We start from the raw sequence: 18236 nt of genomic DNA, 5'->3' as shown, positions 1-18236 counted from the left end.
ATATTGTCAAGTGTCATATACTTTCTCCTGAATAAAGACAGCCACCTATAATCACATTTCTCTTTGACATATTGCTGTCTGTGGAGAAGGCGAGTGCTTTGGTGTAGTGGAAAGAGAAGGGACTTGGGACTTAGTTTGGGGTTTAATTGCTTCTCTCTCCCTTATGATTTACGTGACTTTTGCAAGCACTTTAGTCTTTCTCAGCCTGAGTTTCTGCACCTGTTAGTGGCCTTTCTTCACTTGTTAGTGATGCAGGGTAGGGGAGCCCCAAAGTGGGGCTTAGCTTGCAAGGGTTCTTGGCTTTGCCCAGGGAAGAATTCAAGGGCAAGCCAGAGGTAGAAAACAGCTTTATTGAAGCAGCAGTGTTATAGCTCCATGACTGCTCCTGCAGAACAGGGCTACCTCTGTAGGCCGAGAGCAGCAGCTCAGGGCAGTTTTGCATATTTACACCTACTTTTAATTAGATGTAGATTAAAGAGTGGTTTGTGCAGAAATTTCTAGGGAAGAAGTAGAAACTTTTAGGTCATTGGGTCTTCGCCATGGAAAGGGGTGGTAACTCAGGTGTTGCCATGGCAACAGTTAATTGACAGGGCATGCTGGTGGGCATGTCTGATTGGAAAGCTGTTTCTGTCCCCATCCTGTTTTAGCTAGCCCTCAGTTTGGTCTGGTATCTGAGCCCCACCTCTGGAGTAGAGTCCCACCTTCTACCTCATTAGTATGCCCAGTAGGTATTCACTCAATGTGAGCTATTCCCAATGAAAGCAGTAAAAGTAATGAGGTAGAATGGGCTTGGTTAGTTGCACGGGGTACTTGTTACTTAGAATGCTTCTGGATGATCTAGAATCACAGAATGTTAAAATGAAAAGCAGCCTTAGAGATGGTCTGATTAACCAACCCATTTTACTGCTTTAACACCTGAGACCCCAAGAACTTAATTGACTTGTTTAGGGCCACAGAAGCAGCTCAAGGCAGAGCCAGGGCTAAAACAACACATCTTCTGGTTTCCAGTTGGGGATTTATAACTAGGCCAGGGCCCGTGAATGCTAAAGACCCATGGTAGTAGTAGTAGGAACTTCGAGTTATTTTCAGTATTAAAAACAAACTCTAAATTTTTATCCCTTACTAGCATGTATGAAAACATGAAACTTCTTTGTTTTTGACTAGGAAAAAGGTAACTTGGCATGGTAACAAAGGTTATTCTATAATAATCCTAAACATTTCATTGATATTTATAAATGTATTTATGAACAAAAATGAAGGAATTATTAAACTTTTTTAAGAAAGCCATTTGGGAAAAATACATATTTCAAGAAATAAAAAGATGCCCAGCCTAAGTATCCATCATCCAATGAGTGGATAGAGAAACTGTGGTGTATATATATATACCGTGGAATACTACTCAGCTGTTAAAGAGAATGAAACAATGTCTTTTGCTGCAATTTGGATGGAGCTAGAGGCCATTATTCTGAGTGAAATGGAGTGGGAAATCACAGGAACCGAAAACAAAAAACCATGTTTTCACTTATAAGTGGAAGCTAAACTAAGTATGCAGATGCATATGGAGTGATATAATGGACTTTAGAGACTCAAAAGGTGGAGGGTGGGAGGCAGGCCAGGAACAAAACACTACACATTAGGTACGATGTATACTCCTCGGGTACAGGTGTACCAAAATCTCAGAATTCACCACCACTGTGTAATTCATCCATGTAACCAAAAACCACTTGTACCCCCAAAAGCTACTGAAATAAATAAATAAACAAATAAATAAATATTTTTAAAAGCTGCTTTTTGGTGAGAAAGTTGGGAACTGCCATGTGGCAGTAATGGTGAGAGTCTCTCATGTGTAACAGGTTGATGCTGTGGACATGGTGGTTTCCACACTTCAGGACATCTGGTCCTCACAATAATCCTGAGACAAAAACAAGGCAGAAAGTAATAACAAGCTAACTGAGACTGCAGGAAACCAAACTATAGGTAGGAAACCACTTTAATAACAGGGAAATTGAGACTGAGAGGGAAGCAATTGGCCCAAAGGCCAAAGGCAAGCCCAAAAGTATATATATATATATGTGTGTGTGTGTGTGTGTGTATATGTGTGTGTATGTGTGTGTATATATATATATCTCACCATACCTTTATTTTCTGCAAAGACCTAATTGCACTTAGATTTTTCTAAGATAAATAGGGACATGAATTAGGAATTAGTGGTTATCGTAGAAGTTTTGTTCTAATAGAAACTGTGTTTTTGCTCTCAGAATTGTGTGACTATTTCTAGTGTATAGAAAATACTACACTGTGGTCTGATATTTTAAGTATATTTCATTGTCATGATATTATATGTCACTTAGACTAGCAAACTTCTAATCATGGTCATGACTAATGTAAACCAATGTAAGCCCCATTTGAGGGCGCAATGAATACTCAATAAATGCTGATATTGATTCAAAATGGATTTTTTTGGAAGACAGCATATAGGAAGAAATGGATATATATGCTTCTCAAAATTGCTTTGCATTTTGAGCTCAGAATTTCAGATGACTGTGACTAGGATGATCAAATTATTTATACACACCAGCACAGTGATCAATTCATTTAGTCAATTAAGGAAAAAAGAAAAATCAATGTCAGAATCAATGGAAACTAAAATCCAGTATTTTTAAAACATTCTATTAATCTCTAGACTCTAGCGTAGTGCTTGCACAGTGGATGTCTTCTAATAATATCTATTAAATAAATATCTGTTAAATAAAAAGATTCTATAAATGAACTACCACATTTTTTACTTTTTAACCTATCACAAATAACCAGTATCTATTTTTTCGATAAATTCCACTATGAGAGCTCTTATTCTGTTAGGGTAAATCTTGGATAGTGTGTTAACTTGCTGTTCAGGTTTAGGTAGGCATTCCACTTTCCCTAATGGGAAACATGAAAATAAATCATCACAAGGTCATATTTGCTAAGCCAGAATAAAGTTTATTAACAAATAGTCAAAATGGTTATTTCTCAAGAGTGATGAAATAGCCTAAAAGACAGATAGGGGGTCTCCAACTGTACCGAAAGGAGCAAAGAATTAAGAAGATTCATCAAGACTTGGCCCCGGGGATTGGGATGGCCTTAGCCTTCATGTAGGCGGTAGTGAGTGCTGAAGCCCGGGTGGTGCAGAGGACATTGGGCAGCCACCTCACGGAACGTGTGCAGACTTGGCTGGTTAACAGCGGGGCTCGCAGGGACTCTCACAGCCAGGCTGAACATAGGTGGTCAGGTTGATCCCACTCAGGCCGGGAGTCGGGTGACAGTTGTTGAGCAGCCAGCAAGTTGGCACATAGGTATCAGGCTTGCAGCAGGGTGGGGGGCAGGTGTCACAGCAGATGGGCTGAAGGAGGCTGATCTCATGTGGGCAGGTGCTGGGTAGACAGACTCCACAGCGGCAGCTTTTATCAAAGGAGCAGAAGGTGGTGGCAGGGCCAGTGGGGACGCTGCAGGAGCGGAGAGCACAGCAATCCATAGCAATGGGAGGTGGGTTTTTGTTGAGTCGAGAGAAGTCCTTTGGTGTCTCGATGCTCCTCTCTTCTACCCTGGCTCTTATATACCCATCTCCCTGGGCGTCAGCCTATTACTGAGGGTTTTTTCCCCATGTTTCACTTTATAGCTATCTCCATAAAAACTGTCTAATTACTTAAGTGTTTATTACCTAAGATACACTGCTCACCTCATAAAAGAGTTTTAGGTTGTTTTGTTGTCAAATTACGACTCTTCACATTGCCAGTGTGTCACTACACAGAAAGCTTCATTCCAGTCTTCAAAGGTACCGGGCCATTATCTTCTAATCGTTATACCCTCACTAATAATGGCTTGGTATGCCAGGCATCTGCAAACCTTCCCCACTTCTTTTGTTTACTTTTCAGATGAAGAGGACAAGTAAGTTTTTTGTTTGTTGTTCTACCAGTGACCAAAGATTCTATGTGATCCTTTAGGCCCTCTGGGTGAAAAAGTGATATCACATTTTAGATTTATTATTTGTGGCTCCAAGAAATGAATGAAGATGAATGGATAGAATCTATAGAGAAATAGATTTTGGTTTTGTGTAAAGAGGCACTTTTTACAGAGCTGCAACAAATCGTTTGTTCTCCATTCCTTTCAAATATGCTGCGAACGATAACTTGGTAAGAACCTGCAGGTGGGAATGAAGACCTGTATGGGTGACAAAGATGGGTGTCCTTTAAGCTCCATCCAACTGTGTTATAAATGAAGATTATTTATGACCAAAAATCTAGTTGTATTGGGCCATTCAGAAGCTAAATGGTGCAGTATTTCCCAGACTGAGTTCCGTGAACACCAGTTCCAAGGGACTTGAAAGGGTTCTCTGGTAAATAAGTTTGGGAAAGGTTGAGTTCTTCATTGTTGGGCCTCTCGGAGCCTTTAATGTGCTAAGGTGCTCTACGACTTTTCAATACAAAGATAGAGCATATATTTTTCTCCAAACTTACTTGACCGTGGACTGCTTTTTGTTTGTTTTCAGAGATTAGCTTTATAGGTCAGTGCTTTATGGAACATACTTGGGGAGATTTAGCAACAGCTTACAGCAAGCTTGTCCAACCTGCGGCATAGGTCTCATGTGGCCCAGAATGGCCTTGAATGTAGCACAGCACAAATTTGTAAACTTTCTTAAAACATTATGAGATTTTTTGTGATTTTTTTTTCTTTTTTTTGCTCATCAGCTGTCATTAGTGTTAGTGTTTTTTACGTGTGGCCCAAGACAATTCTTCTTCTTTCAAAGTGGTCCAGGGAAGCCAAAACATCGAACACCCCTGTCTTATTTCCGGGCTCTGTGGTCCAGAATAGAGACATTTCCAGGTTTCATCTAAACCACTAAAACTCTAAAAATAAAGTTTTAAAAGTAGATGAAGGTAGAAAATTTAGTATGATTTAGAATTACTTTAGAATAAGAAAAATATTGAACTGGTAAAACCTTTAGAAATAGCTTACTTAGAAAGGTTTAAAAACATGTATATATTTTCTTGACCCATTTTTTCAGATAAGATGGCTGAAGTTCTAAAGACAAGTAGAAAATTGTACAATGCAGAGGAATCAAAAGCCAAATGAGATGCACATCAACAAGATGATGGATTAAAAAAAATGCTTAGCATGAAACTGCTTTCATTTTAGCCATTTTCTTATTGGAATGATTTTGCAGTTTTGGATTCCTATGCTAGAATTTACATCTCTCTTAGATATTTACATATCAAAATTAGAATTTACATATCAAATGCTCATTGATTGAACACCTGCTGTACGTTGGGCATCATGCAAAAAGTCGCAATAGGCTCCTGCCCTTACAGGGGTCATAGAAAAGAAGAGAGACACAGAGAAGTAAACCAGCAAACCATAACAAAGGATTGTACATTTAGATTTTCCAGGTTATGATATGAGAGTTTAGAGATAGAAGCTATAGACTTTTAGACTTTACCTGGAAAACTTAGGAAGCCCTTCACAGAAAGAGAACATTTGTTTGGATCTTGAAGGGTGAAAAGGAGCTTAGCAGATAGAAATAAATAGGAAGGAGATTTCAGCCATTAAAACAAAATGCCACGGGGCACTCATGGGAGGACAAAAAGTGTTGCCTGGTTGAAGCATAGGTTCTGAATCTGTTGGAATGGAGGTGGAAAGATGGGTTAGTGCCATAGCATGAAGAATTTGTACTGTGCTTAGTATCCTACACTTAGGATTTTGAACTTTATCTTGTAGGCAATGGTCATTATCTAAGGGTTGCTGAACAGGTATGTGACATGACTAGATTTTGGAAATACACTGTAGTCTTTGAGGGGAGGTTCATCATGGTTATCATTGTCACTTACTAAGTATTAGGTAATGTGCTGAGTGCTTTGCATGCATTGTCTCATACAGTTCTTATAACAACCTTATGATGATGTATGCAATGATATTATCCTTGCCCTTTGACAGACAAGGAACCTGAGGCACAGAAGGGCTAAGTAGCTAGTGAGTGAGTAGCTGGCATTTGAAGCCAAGTAGTGTGGCTTCAGATTTCATGGCCTTAATCACTGTGCCAGATTCCCTCTTGCTTTAGAGGTATTGTCTGACTACAGTGCAGAGGACCCTCAAGATTAGTTGAGTGTAAGATTGGTAGGAAGGATGGGACCAGGTCATTGAAGGTCTTGGGACCACAAGGGGAGTTGGGTTTAGATCTATTTTCGTAATCAAAAGACTATGCTGTAGAAAGGAGGTAATTTGAAGACAGGGACAATAATTAGGAAGCTATTTGGGTGTTCTAGGGGAGTGAGGAGTATCTTAGAAGATATCATAGTTTTGTGGAAATAGAGAAGAGGGACTTATCAGAGATTTCTTACCACATCATTCAGTTTTTAGGGACCACCATCTGGGTAGTACATCAGTTTCCACAATAAAATTAATATTTTTGTTTTTAAGGTAATGGGAACACTAATCCTCTGCTAACACTTTGCAGGTATTGGATGTATACCATGTGTCAGGCATGGTGCTAAGTATTATTGTGTATCTTCTTCCTTATATCTTACAGCCCTTTAAGATCACTATGGGGTACACAGTTACTGCACCCATTTCACAGATGATGAAACCAAGAGTAAGGATATTAAGTAATAATGTTAAAGTCACACCGAATGATGGCTCACCTGATAGCAATCGCTTGCACAAAATCAATATTTTTGTGGAATTAAATTTTATACAACTGTAGATTATGCTCATGCACTTTTTAAATTTATTAATGTCCTCAACAAAATGTCTAAGACGATGCTAGGTGCTAAGCATAGAGCAATAAACAGGTCAGATAAGGTCCTTGTTGTCAAGGTGTTAATTCTAGTGGGAGAAACAGACAATAAAAAAACTAAGAAATGAATAAATAACTCCAGAGAAGTGCCGGGGAGTGTACCTACCTTAATTAGAGTGGTCAGAGTGGCTGGACTATAGTGAAGAGAAGGAGTGTAATAGGAAATGAGGTTACAGAAGGTGGCAGGTGGCAAGCCGTGTAGGACTTTTTAGTTGTTCTACACAGTTTAGATTTTACTCTAAGGGTGTTGAAACCCACTGGATGAGTTCGAGAAGGGAGTGATAAGGTGCGATTTATGTTCAAAGGAAAATGAACTGCAGCAGAGCAAAGTGGAAACTGGCACGACTAGAAAGTGTGAGGGTAGACAGTTGATGCTAGTTTTTGATGAACTGTTAAGAGGTGGTAGAGTTTGGAAGCCCTTTTGAAAGTGGAGATGAAAGGTCATGCTGATTGAGAGGATGCGTGGAGCCAAGGATCATATCTAGGTGTCAGATTTACTTGTGAAAAAGGCTGCTGTCTGGAGTGATAGGAAAGGGATTGGAGATGAATTTAGTTTGGGACCTACAGACAAAGCATCCTGAAGCCGTGAGAGGAAGCCCAGCTGGAGGTAAAGATTTGGGAGGCTCCAACATATGGGAAAAATTTTGCTTTTTTTATGAGATAGTCACTTTTATGTGCGTTAGTCATGTTTTGCTGTGAGCCACTTTGTGCTTTACCAACATCCATCTCCCAACAACTCAGTGAATTTCTGGGTGGCTGTTGGGAAACGCCTTCCACAGTGGCACCTCCTGAGTCAGCAGGGATGTTAGGAAGCTTCACACCTCAGGGCCACTCAATTTTCCTAAAGCCTGTTGGAATTCTTCATCCCTTCACAAAAGCAGGATATAGAAACCTTTAAAGTTTGTCATCCTAATAAAAATGCCTAGTAAGTAAAAACATGTGGTCTTCATTTCCTGAATTGCATGATCTTTGAAACTGCCAGTGCATTCCTTTGTAATATAGATTGAAAGAAAGAATGGCTGGTATCAGGGCTGCCATTGATATCAATTTATTCTTTGTTTACTTTGCTATTTGCTGAGCATTCATGCAAAGGATTCTGGGCTTGGGTTAAATGGTGAACTTTGGGAGTTTTTTCCAGTTGCATCAGATTGTTTCTTTTTCTCCAGTTTGTGGTTATAGTCAAGCCTGATATATCTCTTGCCACCTTTATTAGCTTGCACTAAAAATTACCCCCAAATTGAATTTCTTTTGAATGGAAATAGTGGTGTTTTCCACTTGAGGGCATCTGATAGTCTCTATAGTTGTCATCTGGCAACATGCAGAGCTGATCTCATAGCTTTCAGTCACGTGGCACATGCAACATTCTTGCAAGTGGTTGCTTAGCCAGCTGGCTGGAAGTGTTACCTATTTTTTCCTGGGAACCCTAGGCTCTCAGTTTAATTCTCATGTATTATTGTGGGCTGTGGAGTATAAAGATAGTGACAGATAATTATGTATGATTAATATATAAAAATATGTATTAACTAAATTAATCTGTTTAGGAAAATAGACACTCAATAAAATTTGAGTACCTACTATATGCCAGGCACTGGTGAAATAAAATTTGAAGCTGCCTACTATGTGAAATATTGAGATATTTAAACTTATAATTATTCTAGAGCAAGCTTTGGAATTTTCATCCTTGGAATTATTTTCTAGCAATAGTTGTACTTTACAATTTTATTTTGAATCAGAGACTTTTTTCTCAATTGATTAGATAAATCTGACTCCTGCATTGAATTAAGTAACCACTGGTTTTCCAAAGAACTCCTGTAGTACTCAAAATTTTTGAAATTAAGAGACTTAATTGTTATATACTTAAATATTAGCTGACACTAGGGTTTAAAATATACTTTGAGTTTTTAACTTATTTTACTAAACATATTGTTGACTATATGAAAAGAGCAAACTCTCATACAGAATTTTCTGTGTAACAGATTTTTTAAAAAAGTGCATTGCATGCATCATGTCATTTAATTCTTACCACAGCCCTATGAGGCTGGTATTAAAGCTGTCCTCTCTTTTATACCTAAAGGAAACTGAGGCATAGAGCAGTTAAGTAAGTTGCTCAAGGTCAATAGCTGGTAAGTGGTGGAATTAAAATCTGAACCAAGGCCATCTGGCTCCATAGTCTCTGTTCTTAGTCACACTATACATTAATCTATAATCTCTCTATTATTGATTATTATGTTTTTCAAGAGAAAATACATAACTTGGTTTATTTCAACCAATCTCTGTTGAGCACCTGGTATTTGCTTTGTACTGTGCTAGGAGACTTAGGACATTCAAGGACAAGCAGGACATGGTGTACCCTTAAATATCATAGAATTTACTGGGATTCTCAGGGTACACAGGGCTTGAATGCAAGGCAGAGGAGTAGGAAAGGCATTCCAGCTGTAAGGAACAGCAGCAGTAAATGCATAGGAGACGTGGAAAAGAACAAATGGTTGTTAGGAAGCCGTGAATAGTGCAGTGTGTCTAGAGAACCATTGTGTGAGATAAAAGCAAGATATAGAGTCTTGACCCCAGGATGAGGAGTTTGAACTTGAATTAAGTAGACCCATGGAGAACCACTGGTATATATTTTTCTAAGGCAGGGAAGTTACCTCTTTAACTCCTTCATTTGTAAATCTGGCGAATGTTACTATCACATTGATAGGATGTTTAAAGAATAAATTAAAGAAAGCATTAAAATGTGCAATGCAGTGCCTGGAACATAGTAAGTCCTCAGTAAATGATCCTAATAGGTGTGATGGTTGTTACTAAATAAGCAGAGGGAGGCTGGAGCTTTTTTTTCCCTGACATTTTCAGGTATTCTTTCTCTCCAACAATAGGGCATCTAGGGCTAAATATGGGAGTTTAGTTTTTAGATTTCTCACGCCTGGGAAGCCTGCCTGTTGATAGTCTTCATTATAGTTTTTGTAACCAGTGAAGACCCCACCTCCACAAAGGACACTGTGCCCCTCGACCTTGCTTTGCTGGAGCCCGGTGAGATCACTGGGAAGCAGTGTGTGCTCATCATGTCCCCTCTACCACGTTGCCTTTTTCAGGAGGCAGCCATCACAAATGCCTAGCAGGATTTATTACTCAGAGGGGACTGAAGAAGTGCTCTATCTGCTTGAGCGTAACTTCTTCCTCATTCCGTCTTTCTCATAACTCTCTGTGATTTACATGAAGTGATACAATTTATATTTTGATACAGTTAGAAATTTCCTCTGTAGAATAAGATGTGTTGCAACAGCTTGTAATCATAGCTGGTCAGTTTTCCTGAGTGGAAATTTGACTTCTGAGTCCATTGGGATGAAAAGAGCAGAAAGGAGGAAGATAACATGAGGAAAACATTCCCACAAATATTAAACGTGTTTTGATTTTTGAGAGTACACGACGCTCAGTGCTGGAGGTGAAGATTTGGAAGGCTTCAACACACAGGTGAAAATTTTGCTTACTATGAAGCGCTTGAACTGAGAATGAGATGATCATTTTTGTGTGATTCATTTTATTCAAATGGAATACAACATCACCCTGAGCAATGCTCTTCCTATTTTTAAAGCTATTTTCCACACATGACTATCTGGCTCATGCTATTCTCTTCACAGCCAAAAGGGCTCCTGAAGACATACATTTGAATGGAGAAGAGGAATAGAAAATAAAATTTTTTGAGCACCTACTATATGCCAGGCATATTACTATTAATAACCTTATTTATTATTCACAGCAATACTGTGACATATTAGAACCCCCATTTGATATACAATACAAAACTGAGCTTCTGAGAATATTTGTCTAAGGTCACAGTGAGTGAGAGTAGATTTGGGATTTTAAACTCAGGTCTTCTGATTTCTTTCTCATCTCACTCTCTGTCCCTTCCTACAGTTAAAAACGTCTCTAGGGTGATCAAATTGTTAACCTATACTCAAACACAATAGCAGTCCCCAGGCTTTTTGACACAAGGGGACAGGTTTCATGGAGGACAATTTTTCCACGGACTGTGGGTGGGTTGGGAGTGGGATGGTTTTGGGATGAAACTGTCCCATCTCAGACAGATTCTCACAAGGAGTGTGCAACCTGGATCCCTCGCATGTGTAGTTCACAGTAGGCTTTGCGCTCCTTTGAAAATCGAATGCCGCCGCCGATCTGCTGATCTGACAGGAGGCAGAGCTCAGGCGGGAATACTTGCTCCTCTGCTGCTCACCTCCTGCTGTGTGATCCAGTTCCTAACAGGCCAGGGACAGCTATCGCTCTGCAGCCCGGGACTTGGGGACCCCTGAAAAACAACATGACAAGTTTGTTTTCCTTAGTATGTGTTAACATACAAAGCAAGTGTTTCGTATTACTTCTAGTCTCAGCTTCCGGTTCCCTCTAACTTCTATCCCTGGCTTTTGTGCAGCTCTCTTTCCGTTTGGCCCCGTCTGATCACTAAACCAACAAGTGTAGGAATAAAGGGTAAAAATGTTAACCTCAGAGTTGCCGAATTCTATCTCTAGGATTCTATTGTTTTGTCTCCCTCAACCTCTCCTGAATAGAGAACCTTGAATTTCCTTCTTTTAAGAGCCTTTTTGTGGCTGTTGCTGTCAACCTCTGTCATCTCTAGCTCTTCTCTAACTTCCTCATGCTTCCTGGCTTCAGTTGCAAATCCTGAGTTCTTTCCCTTCTTCCTACCGTGAGCTTATCAGCCCACTAGGATCTTTTTTTCCGGGGTCACAGGTGTCATATTTTGAACAAGTCAGTACTGTCTTAGAGTTAACATAATTGTAGTTCTTTACTGTGACCCCATTCGGAAAAAGACTTCTCTGATCCTTTTGGGAAAATATTTGGTGTGTTTCATTCATGCAACTAAAATAAATAAGATACTAAAAAATTGAGAAAGCAAAAGTCTTGACATTTTGTATGTTAAGTGTTAACCCATTAAAAGCCAGGGATTTTGATTTTCGTGTTGTGTAGTGTACCAGTCCTGTTTCTGTATGTCATATTTGTAATGCAGAAACAAAGAAGAACAAAGAGAACATGCTTAGAAATGAATAGGCCCCATCCTGGCTAACATGATGAAACCCCGTCTCTACTAAAAAAATACAAAAAACTAGCCGGGCGAGGTGGCGGGCGCCTGTAGTCCCAGCTACTTGGGAGGCTGAGGCGGGAGAATGGCGTAAACCCGGGAGGCGGAGCTTGTAGTGAGCTGAGATCCGGCCACTGCACTCCAGCCTGGGCGAGAGCGTGAGACTCCATCTCAAAAAAAAAAAAAAAAAAAAAAAAAAAAAAAAAAAAAAGAAATGAATAGGCCCAACATAGGCTCATAATACTTGGTGCTTTGGATTAGTCTCTCTCAACCTCACAAAACGATTTTACTAAACTCTAAATCTCCAGTCTTACCTAAGGCTTTCATGCTTTAGTTGATGTGATGATTCAACATTTTCTCCCTTCAAGTTTCTCAAAATCCCTTTGTGTCTTTGAGCTATTAAAACTAATTCTGTCTAATGGCATTTAACAGAATAATCATGATGGACAATAGGTTTCTTAAGTCAGAGTTATGATTTGGGGGATAAGTCAGTCATTACCAAAGGGCCATCTGCAGTCAGGTGTCTGGGCACATCCCACTTTTCATGGAAGGCTTTTGGTAGAAAAGGTGGAACTTTCTTAACTACAGAGCTTAACGTTGCCAAGTAATCTTTCTAGTTTCTCAGTTGGATTCTGTCAGGCCTAAAATGCTGTAATTCTCTGACTGCCATCTCCAAAGCTCTAAGATAATTTTTTTCTCATATCCACTATGGTGATTAATGAAAGGGAGTAAGTGAACATTCTGTACAAATGGCTCACTAAATAATTGAATTTTCCAAAGGCAATAAGAGTATAACAGTTAGGGTCCCACAGGAGGTGAGAACCAAATGCTGTTTTTTCCATTGAATAAAATTCGTATGAAGAATTTTTAAGTTGTTCACTAGAGAACTGAGAGGATTGAAAGAGGACTCTAAAATATCACAAATGTGGAAACTGCAGAAAGCCCTAGTTTTCAAGGGAAGCTTTAAAGGCCTAGCTTTAAATGTAAGAGGCAAGGAATTAAACCTTAGAGAGGTGGATGTCCTGTAGAGCTGAAACTGTTGTTTTAAGAGAGGACTGGTTAGTCCTGGTGACCCTGGAAAGGAGACAATGAAGCTGGTTCTACAAGTGTTGAGAAAACTGCAAACTGAATTCGTGTGCTGCCATGGGCAGGATCTGCACCTGCTGGACTGAGAAGTGTGACTTGGGGCGATTATCCTGGGATCTGCTTAGCATACAGGAAGCCCCAAATGGAGCAGAAGGAAGGAACAAATCCCACCTTCCTCTTCCAGCTTTGCAGTTTTCCTCTGTCACCCCCTAGTGGAAAAGCCTAACAGAACTGTGGGCAAAGTCACGCTGTGTTTTGCAGAGTACAGAAAGGAGGTCTTGGAGCCGAGAAATAGGAACGTAATGGGCACAAAGGGGAACTTATTCTGAAGCCCACAGCTGCCCAAAGAGATATCCTTAGATCCACTGAATCTCCCAACACCAATCTTTACTTCCAATTCCTTAACTTCATGGTCTCGTCATAAATTTTGGGGTCAGAGTTGGGTTTGTATTTCTGTTTTTCACTTATGAACAAACTATTGAACTGCCTTTAGGTTTGATTTCCTCATCTACGAAGGTAAGGTAACAGCATCTATTTTACAGGATTGATGTGAGTATTCAATGACATTAAGTTCATATGACACTTACTTAGCTTGGGATATAGCATACAGCAGTGGCCCCCAACCTTTTTGGCATGAGGGACCGGCTTCAAGGAAGACAATTTTTCCATGGACTGGGGAGGTGAGTAGGGTTGGTTCAGGATGAGTCAAGTGGATTACATTTATTGTGCACTTTATTTCTATTATTATTATAGTGTAACATAGAATGAGATAATTATACAACTCACCATCACGTAGAATCGATGGGAGCCCTGAGCTTGTTTTCCTGCAACTAGATAATCCCACCTGCGAGTGATAGGAGACAGTGACATATCATCAGGCATTAGAGTCTCATAAGGAGCCCACAGCCTAGATCCCTCACATGCACGGTTCACAATAGGGATTGTGCTTCTATGAGAATCTAATCCCACTGCTGATCTGACAGGAGACAGAGCTCAGGCAGTAATGCTTCTGGTCGGTGGCTCACCTCCTGCTGTGCTGCCTGGTTCCTAACAGGCCACGGACTGGTACTGGTCCACGGCCCAGGGGTTGGGGCCCCCTGCCTTAATAGATTGCTCCTATGCACATCCAGCCTTATAGTTTGGTGGGTAGATAACACCCAGTTAACCATGAGAAGCTCAGGTTGCATGGTCATTCCATTTTTTCTAGTTCTTGCCCACTAGCAAGCTGGAAGTAGTTTATTAAAAGGACAGTAGTTATTTTCAGAGGAGGGCATGGATTTTCTCCAAAACCTTGGAAGTCTGACCTATAATTCTTCTATTGCTGCTTGCCAGAGGCTACATACAGTGAGCCTGTATTTTCCATAGACACTTCAAATACAGTTGGATGCACTGGTTATAAGGCTCAAATGAAATAGCAGCTTGAATTGTAGCTGGGACTTTTCTTTTCTTGTTCTTTCTTTCTTTTTTTTTTTTTTAAATGGAGTCTTGCTCTGTCGCCCAGGCTGGAGTGCAGTGGCATGATCTGGGCTCATTGCAACCTCCACCTACCAGGTTCAAGCAATTCTCCTGCCTCAGCCTCCCAAGTAGCTGGGATTACAGGTGCCCACCACCACACCTATAGCTGGGACTTTTTAGAGCCTTCTCTGGCTCTTGTCCCCCCTAAAACCTAGCAGCATTTTGAGTTATTCATTAAGTGGGTTGAAATAACACACCCAAATATGATATATATTGGCCCCAAAATACAAAAATGCCCACCAAGAGTTGTGCCTTTTTAGCTGAAGTTATCTTAAAATACAGCAGTTTTTTTTTCACCTTGGAAAGGATATCTCAATATGTTCCAGACAATTGGACTCCAGGAAACTTCACTGAGGTGGTGAGCTTTTTAATTTTTGTAGAGTTTGTTTCTTGCCCTGGAGTTCATTAATGTTTTACCAAGTCCTCTAAGGTACTTGTCACTTCCTGCTCATCAAATGTAACCAGCATGATGTCATAGATGTAGTGGACTGCTATGATGTTGTATGGAAAGTCAAGATGATTAATACCATGAGTATATTAGGACAGAGAGCAGGATAGTTGACATAGCCCTGAGGCAATGCTTGGAAGGTTACTGTTGGCCATGCCAGGTCAAAGAAAAGTACTTCTGGTTGCCCTGATACAGAGAAAAATGCATTTTCATGTCAATAGCTGCATACCAGGTGCCAGGGGTTGTCTTAATTTGCTCCATTCAAGATACAACATTTGGGACATCTTCTCTGGTTGAGGTCACCACCTGAATTCATTTAAAATAATAATAATATATCATTGTTCTGTTATACTCCAGGGTTTATCTGCTTTGTCCATAGGATAAACAAGTTCAGTGGGGAGATGGTAGGTATCACAACCCAGCTTTTTCCAAGTCTCTGATAATGGAACCCATCTTCAAAATTTTCCCATCAATATAGTACTATTTTTTTATTTACCATTCTTGTATCAAGGGAAACTCCTGGGGGCTTCAACTTGACCCCTTTTCCAAATAAGCCTTATTCCTCAGGCTAGTGTGCCAATGTGGAGATTCTGCCAGTTGTCAAACATGATCATTCCAATTATACTTTCACAAATTGGGTGATTATTCTGCAGGCCCACTGGGTCCACTGTGATTCAGATGTAGACCAAGATTCTAACTATCATCTGGCCACCAAAAGTCACCACTTTTTTTTTTGGAGGGCCAGTGGCATTTGGGTCTCTAGAAATTAGTGTCAACTTAGTGTCTAATAGTTCCTGTGATTGGCAGAATTTCAGCCTCCAAGGCCTCTGAGCCCTTGTCATGACCATGGCTATGTTTTGCTACATAACAAAAGGGACATTTCAAGTGTAATTAAGGTTACTAATCAGTTGACTTCAAGATAGTGAGAGTATCCTGAATTATCCAGGTGCATCCAGTGTAACTATATGTGCCCTTAAAAGCAGAACATTTTCTTCCAGCTGAGAGCAGAAGAGGACATTGGAGAGGGAAGTGGGGGTAGGGTAGGAAATCAGAGAGATTCAAAGTATAACATGAACTTGACCTACCATTGCTGTTTTGAAGATGGAGGGGACTATATTAAAATGTGAGAAGGAAATGAATCCTGCCAACAAAACAATTCCTGGAAGAAAACTGAGCCTCAGATGAGAATCAGCTGATACTTTGGTTTTATTCCCGTAAGACCAAGAGCAAAGAATCTCACCATGCCCTGCTGTACTCCTGACCCACAAAATCTGTGAGATAATACATTTGTGTTGTTTTTGGTTGCCAATTTTGTGGTAATTTGTTAGAGGAGCAATTGGAAACTAATCCCCTGAAGATCTGAGTATAGATATCAACCAACATTTTAATACGCTTCCCCTTAATTTCATTCCAAGGATACCATAATAAACTAACTACTGACAGATCCCTGTGGGTCAAAGCATTCTGGCTCACACTATATCTCTATTTCTCTTTACAGTGAAGGTACAGTTGTCTCTCAGTGTACTGGGTGGGGAGGATTTGTTTCAGGTCTCCTGCATATACAAAATCTGCTCATACTCAAGTCTCACACTCAGCCCTGTAGAGTGTTTATGAAAAGTCAGCCTTCCATATATGCAAGTTTTGCATCTTGAGAATACTGTATCTCAATCAGTGTTTGGTTGAAAAAATTCTGTGTGTAAGTGGACCCATGCAATTCAAACAGGCCAACTGCACTTACTTTTACTTTGGTAGTCAAGTTTTGTGACTTAACTTCCACTGCTCTGAGATCCCATTATCTCTACTGAAATCAAAGAGAGAGAGTGTCTCCACCATCATACCTAGGCTACTGCAAGAGTCCCCTATGAATATAAAAGCCTTGGGTGAAGGCAGTTTTCTCTGGGACCTGTGGGAAGTTACTTGGCGATGCGTATGTGTGCAGTGTCATGTGATAAATCTTCTCCAAAATTCCTATCTCCTTAAGTCTTTGATTCCTTTCCTTTACATTATGTCAAAAAAGTCCTGACACTTGAGCATCAGTAAACATAGACCATTATTGATTTCAAGTTTAAGCCAACAAACCGAATAATTCTTTGTACAACAATTTTACATCCAGAATCTTTAAGTGTAATCACATCATTTAGGCATTCCTTACACGCAACTTCCCCAAGTGAGATTGTTAGAGTGAGACCGTGTTATATTCCATCTTCTTTGGTTTACTACCCTAAACATACACTTACACATATTCCTCAGGTTTCTGCTAATACATAATAATGCAGTAATGCTTTTTAAAAATACACTTTATTTTCCAGAGTAGTTTTGGGTTCACAGCAAAACCAAGCAGGAGGCACACAGGTTTCCTATATACCCCCTGTTTTCACACATGTGTAGCTTCCCCTGTTATCAACATCCCCTGCTAGGGTGATACATTTTTTATAATTGATAAATCTACATTGACACATAATCACCCAGAGTCCAAGTTTTCATTTGGGTTCACTTTTGTTGTTGTTCATTTTATGGGTTTAGATAAATACATAATTTGTACGCACCTTACAGTATCATACAAAATAGTTTCACTGCCCTCAAATCCCTTTTTGTTGTTCCTTTTCCACCCCTTTTACCCATAACCCCTGGCAACCACTCATTTTTTTTAGTCTTCATAGTTTTACCTTTTTCAGAATGTCATATACTTGGAGTCATACAGTATACAGCCTTTTCAAATTGGCTTCTTTCATTTAGTCATATGCATTTAAATCTCATCTATGTCTTTTCATGGCTTGATAACTCATTTCTTTTCAGCACTAAATAATAATTCATTGTCTGGATGTACCACAGTTTATCCATTCTCCTACTGAAGGACATCTTGGTTGTTTTCAAGTTTGGACAATTATGAATAAAGCTACTTTAAACATTCCATAGGCAGGTTTCTGAGTGGACATATGTTTTCAACTTTTTAAGGTATATACCAAGTTGTATGCTTGCTGGATTGAGAATATGTTTAGTTTTGTAAGAAACCACCAAACTGCCTTGCAAAGTGGCTGTACCATTTTCCATTCCCACCAGCCATGAATGAGAGTTCCTACTGCTCCATAATCTTGTCAGCATTTGGTGTTGTCAGTATTCTGGATTTTGGCCTATGGCATGTTTTTTCATGTATGAGCTATTTTTCCTGGATGATACATCATATTTGCCTTATGGAGCATCTGAAATTTGATCAGAAGTACCAGACTAGTAGGAAAAAGATATAGTTATGGTGGCTATTCAGGACGATA

The 18236-nt window shown here is 39.8% G+C and overlaps 1 protein-coding gene and 1 long non-coding RNA gene across 3 annotated transcripts in view; one reads left to right on the top strand and one right to left on the bottom strand.

The window, feature by feature from the left end:
* Positions 1 to 18236, top strand: part of LOC103243476 (uncharacterized) — a 338326-nt gene that overhangs the window by 192536 nt on the left and 127554 nt on the right. The gene's annotated exons all lie outside the window — the stretch shown is intronic.
* On the bottom strand, positions 2934 to 3565 carry KRTAP3-1 (keratin associated protein 3-1). Its single transcript, XM_008012768.3, has one exon. It carries the CDS (start codon positions 3509 to 3511, stop codon positions 3215 to 3217), a length of 297 nt encoding a protein of 98 aa, XP_008010959.1. The 5' UTR covers positions 3512 to 3565; the 3' UTR covers positions 2934 to 3214.

The sequence above is a fragment of the Chlorocebus sabaeus genome, chromosome 16 (genome assembly GCF_047675955.1).
Source record: "Chlorocebus sabaeus isolate Y175 chromosome 16, mChlSab1.0.hap1, whole genome shotgun sequence".
Taxonomy (NCBI): Eukaryota; Metazoa; Chordata; class Mammalia; order Primates; family Cercopithecidae; genus Chlorocebus; species Chlorocebus sabaeus.
This window is presented reverse-complemented; position numbering and strand designations above follow the sequence as displayed.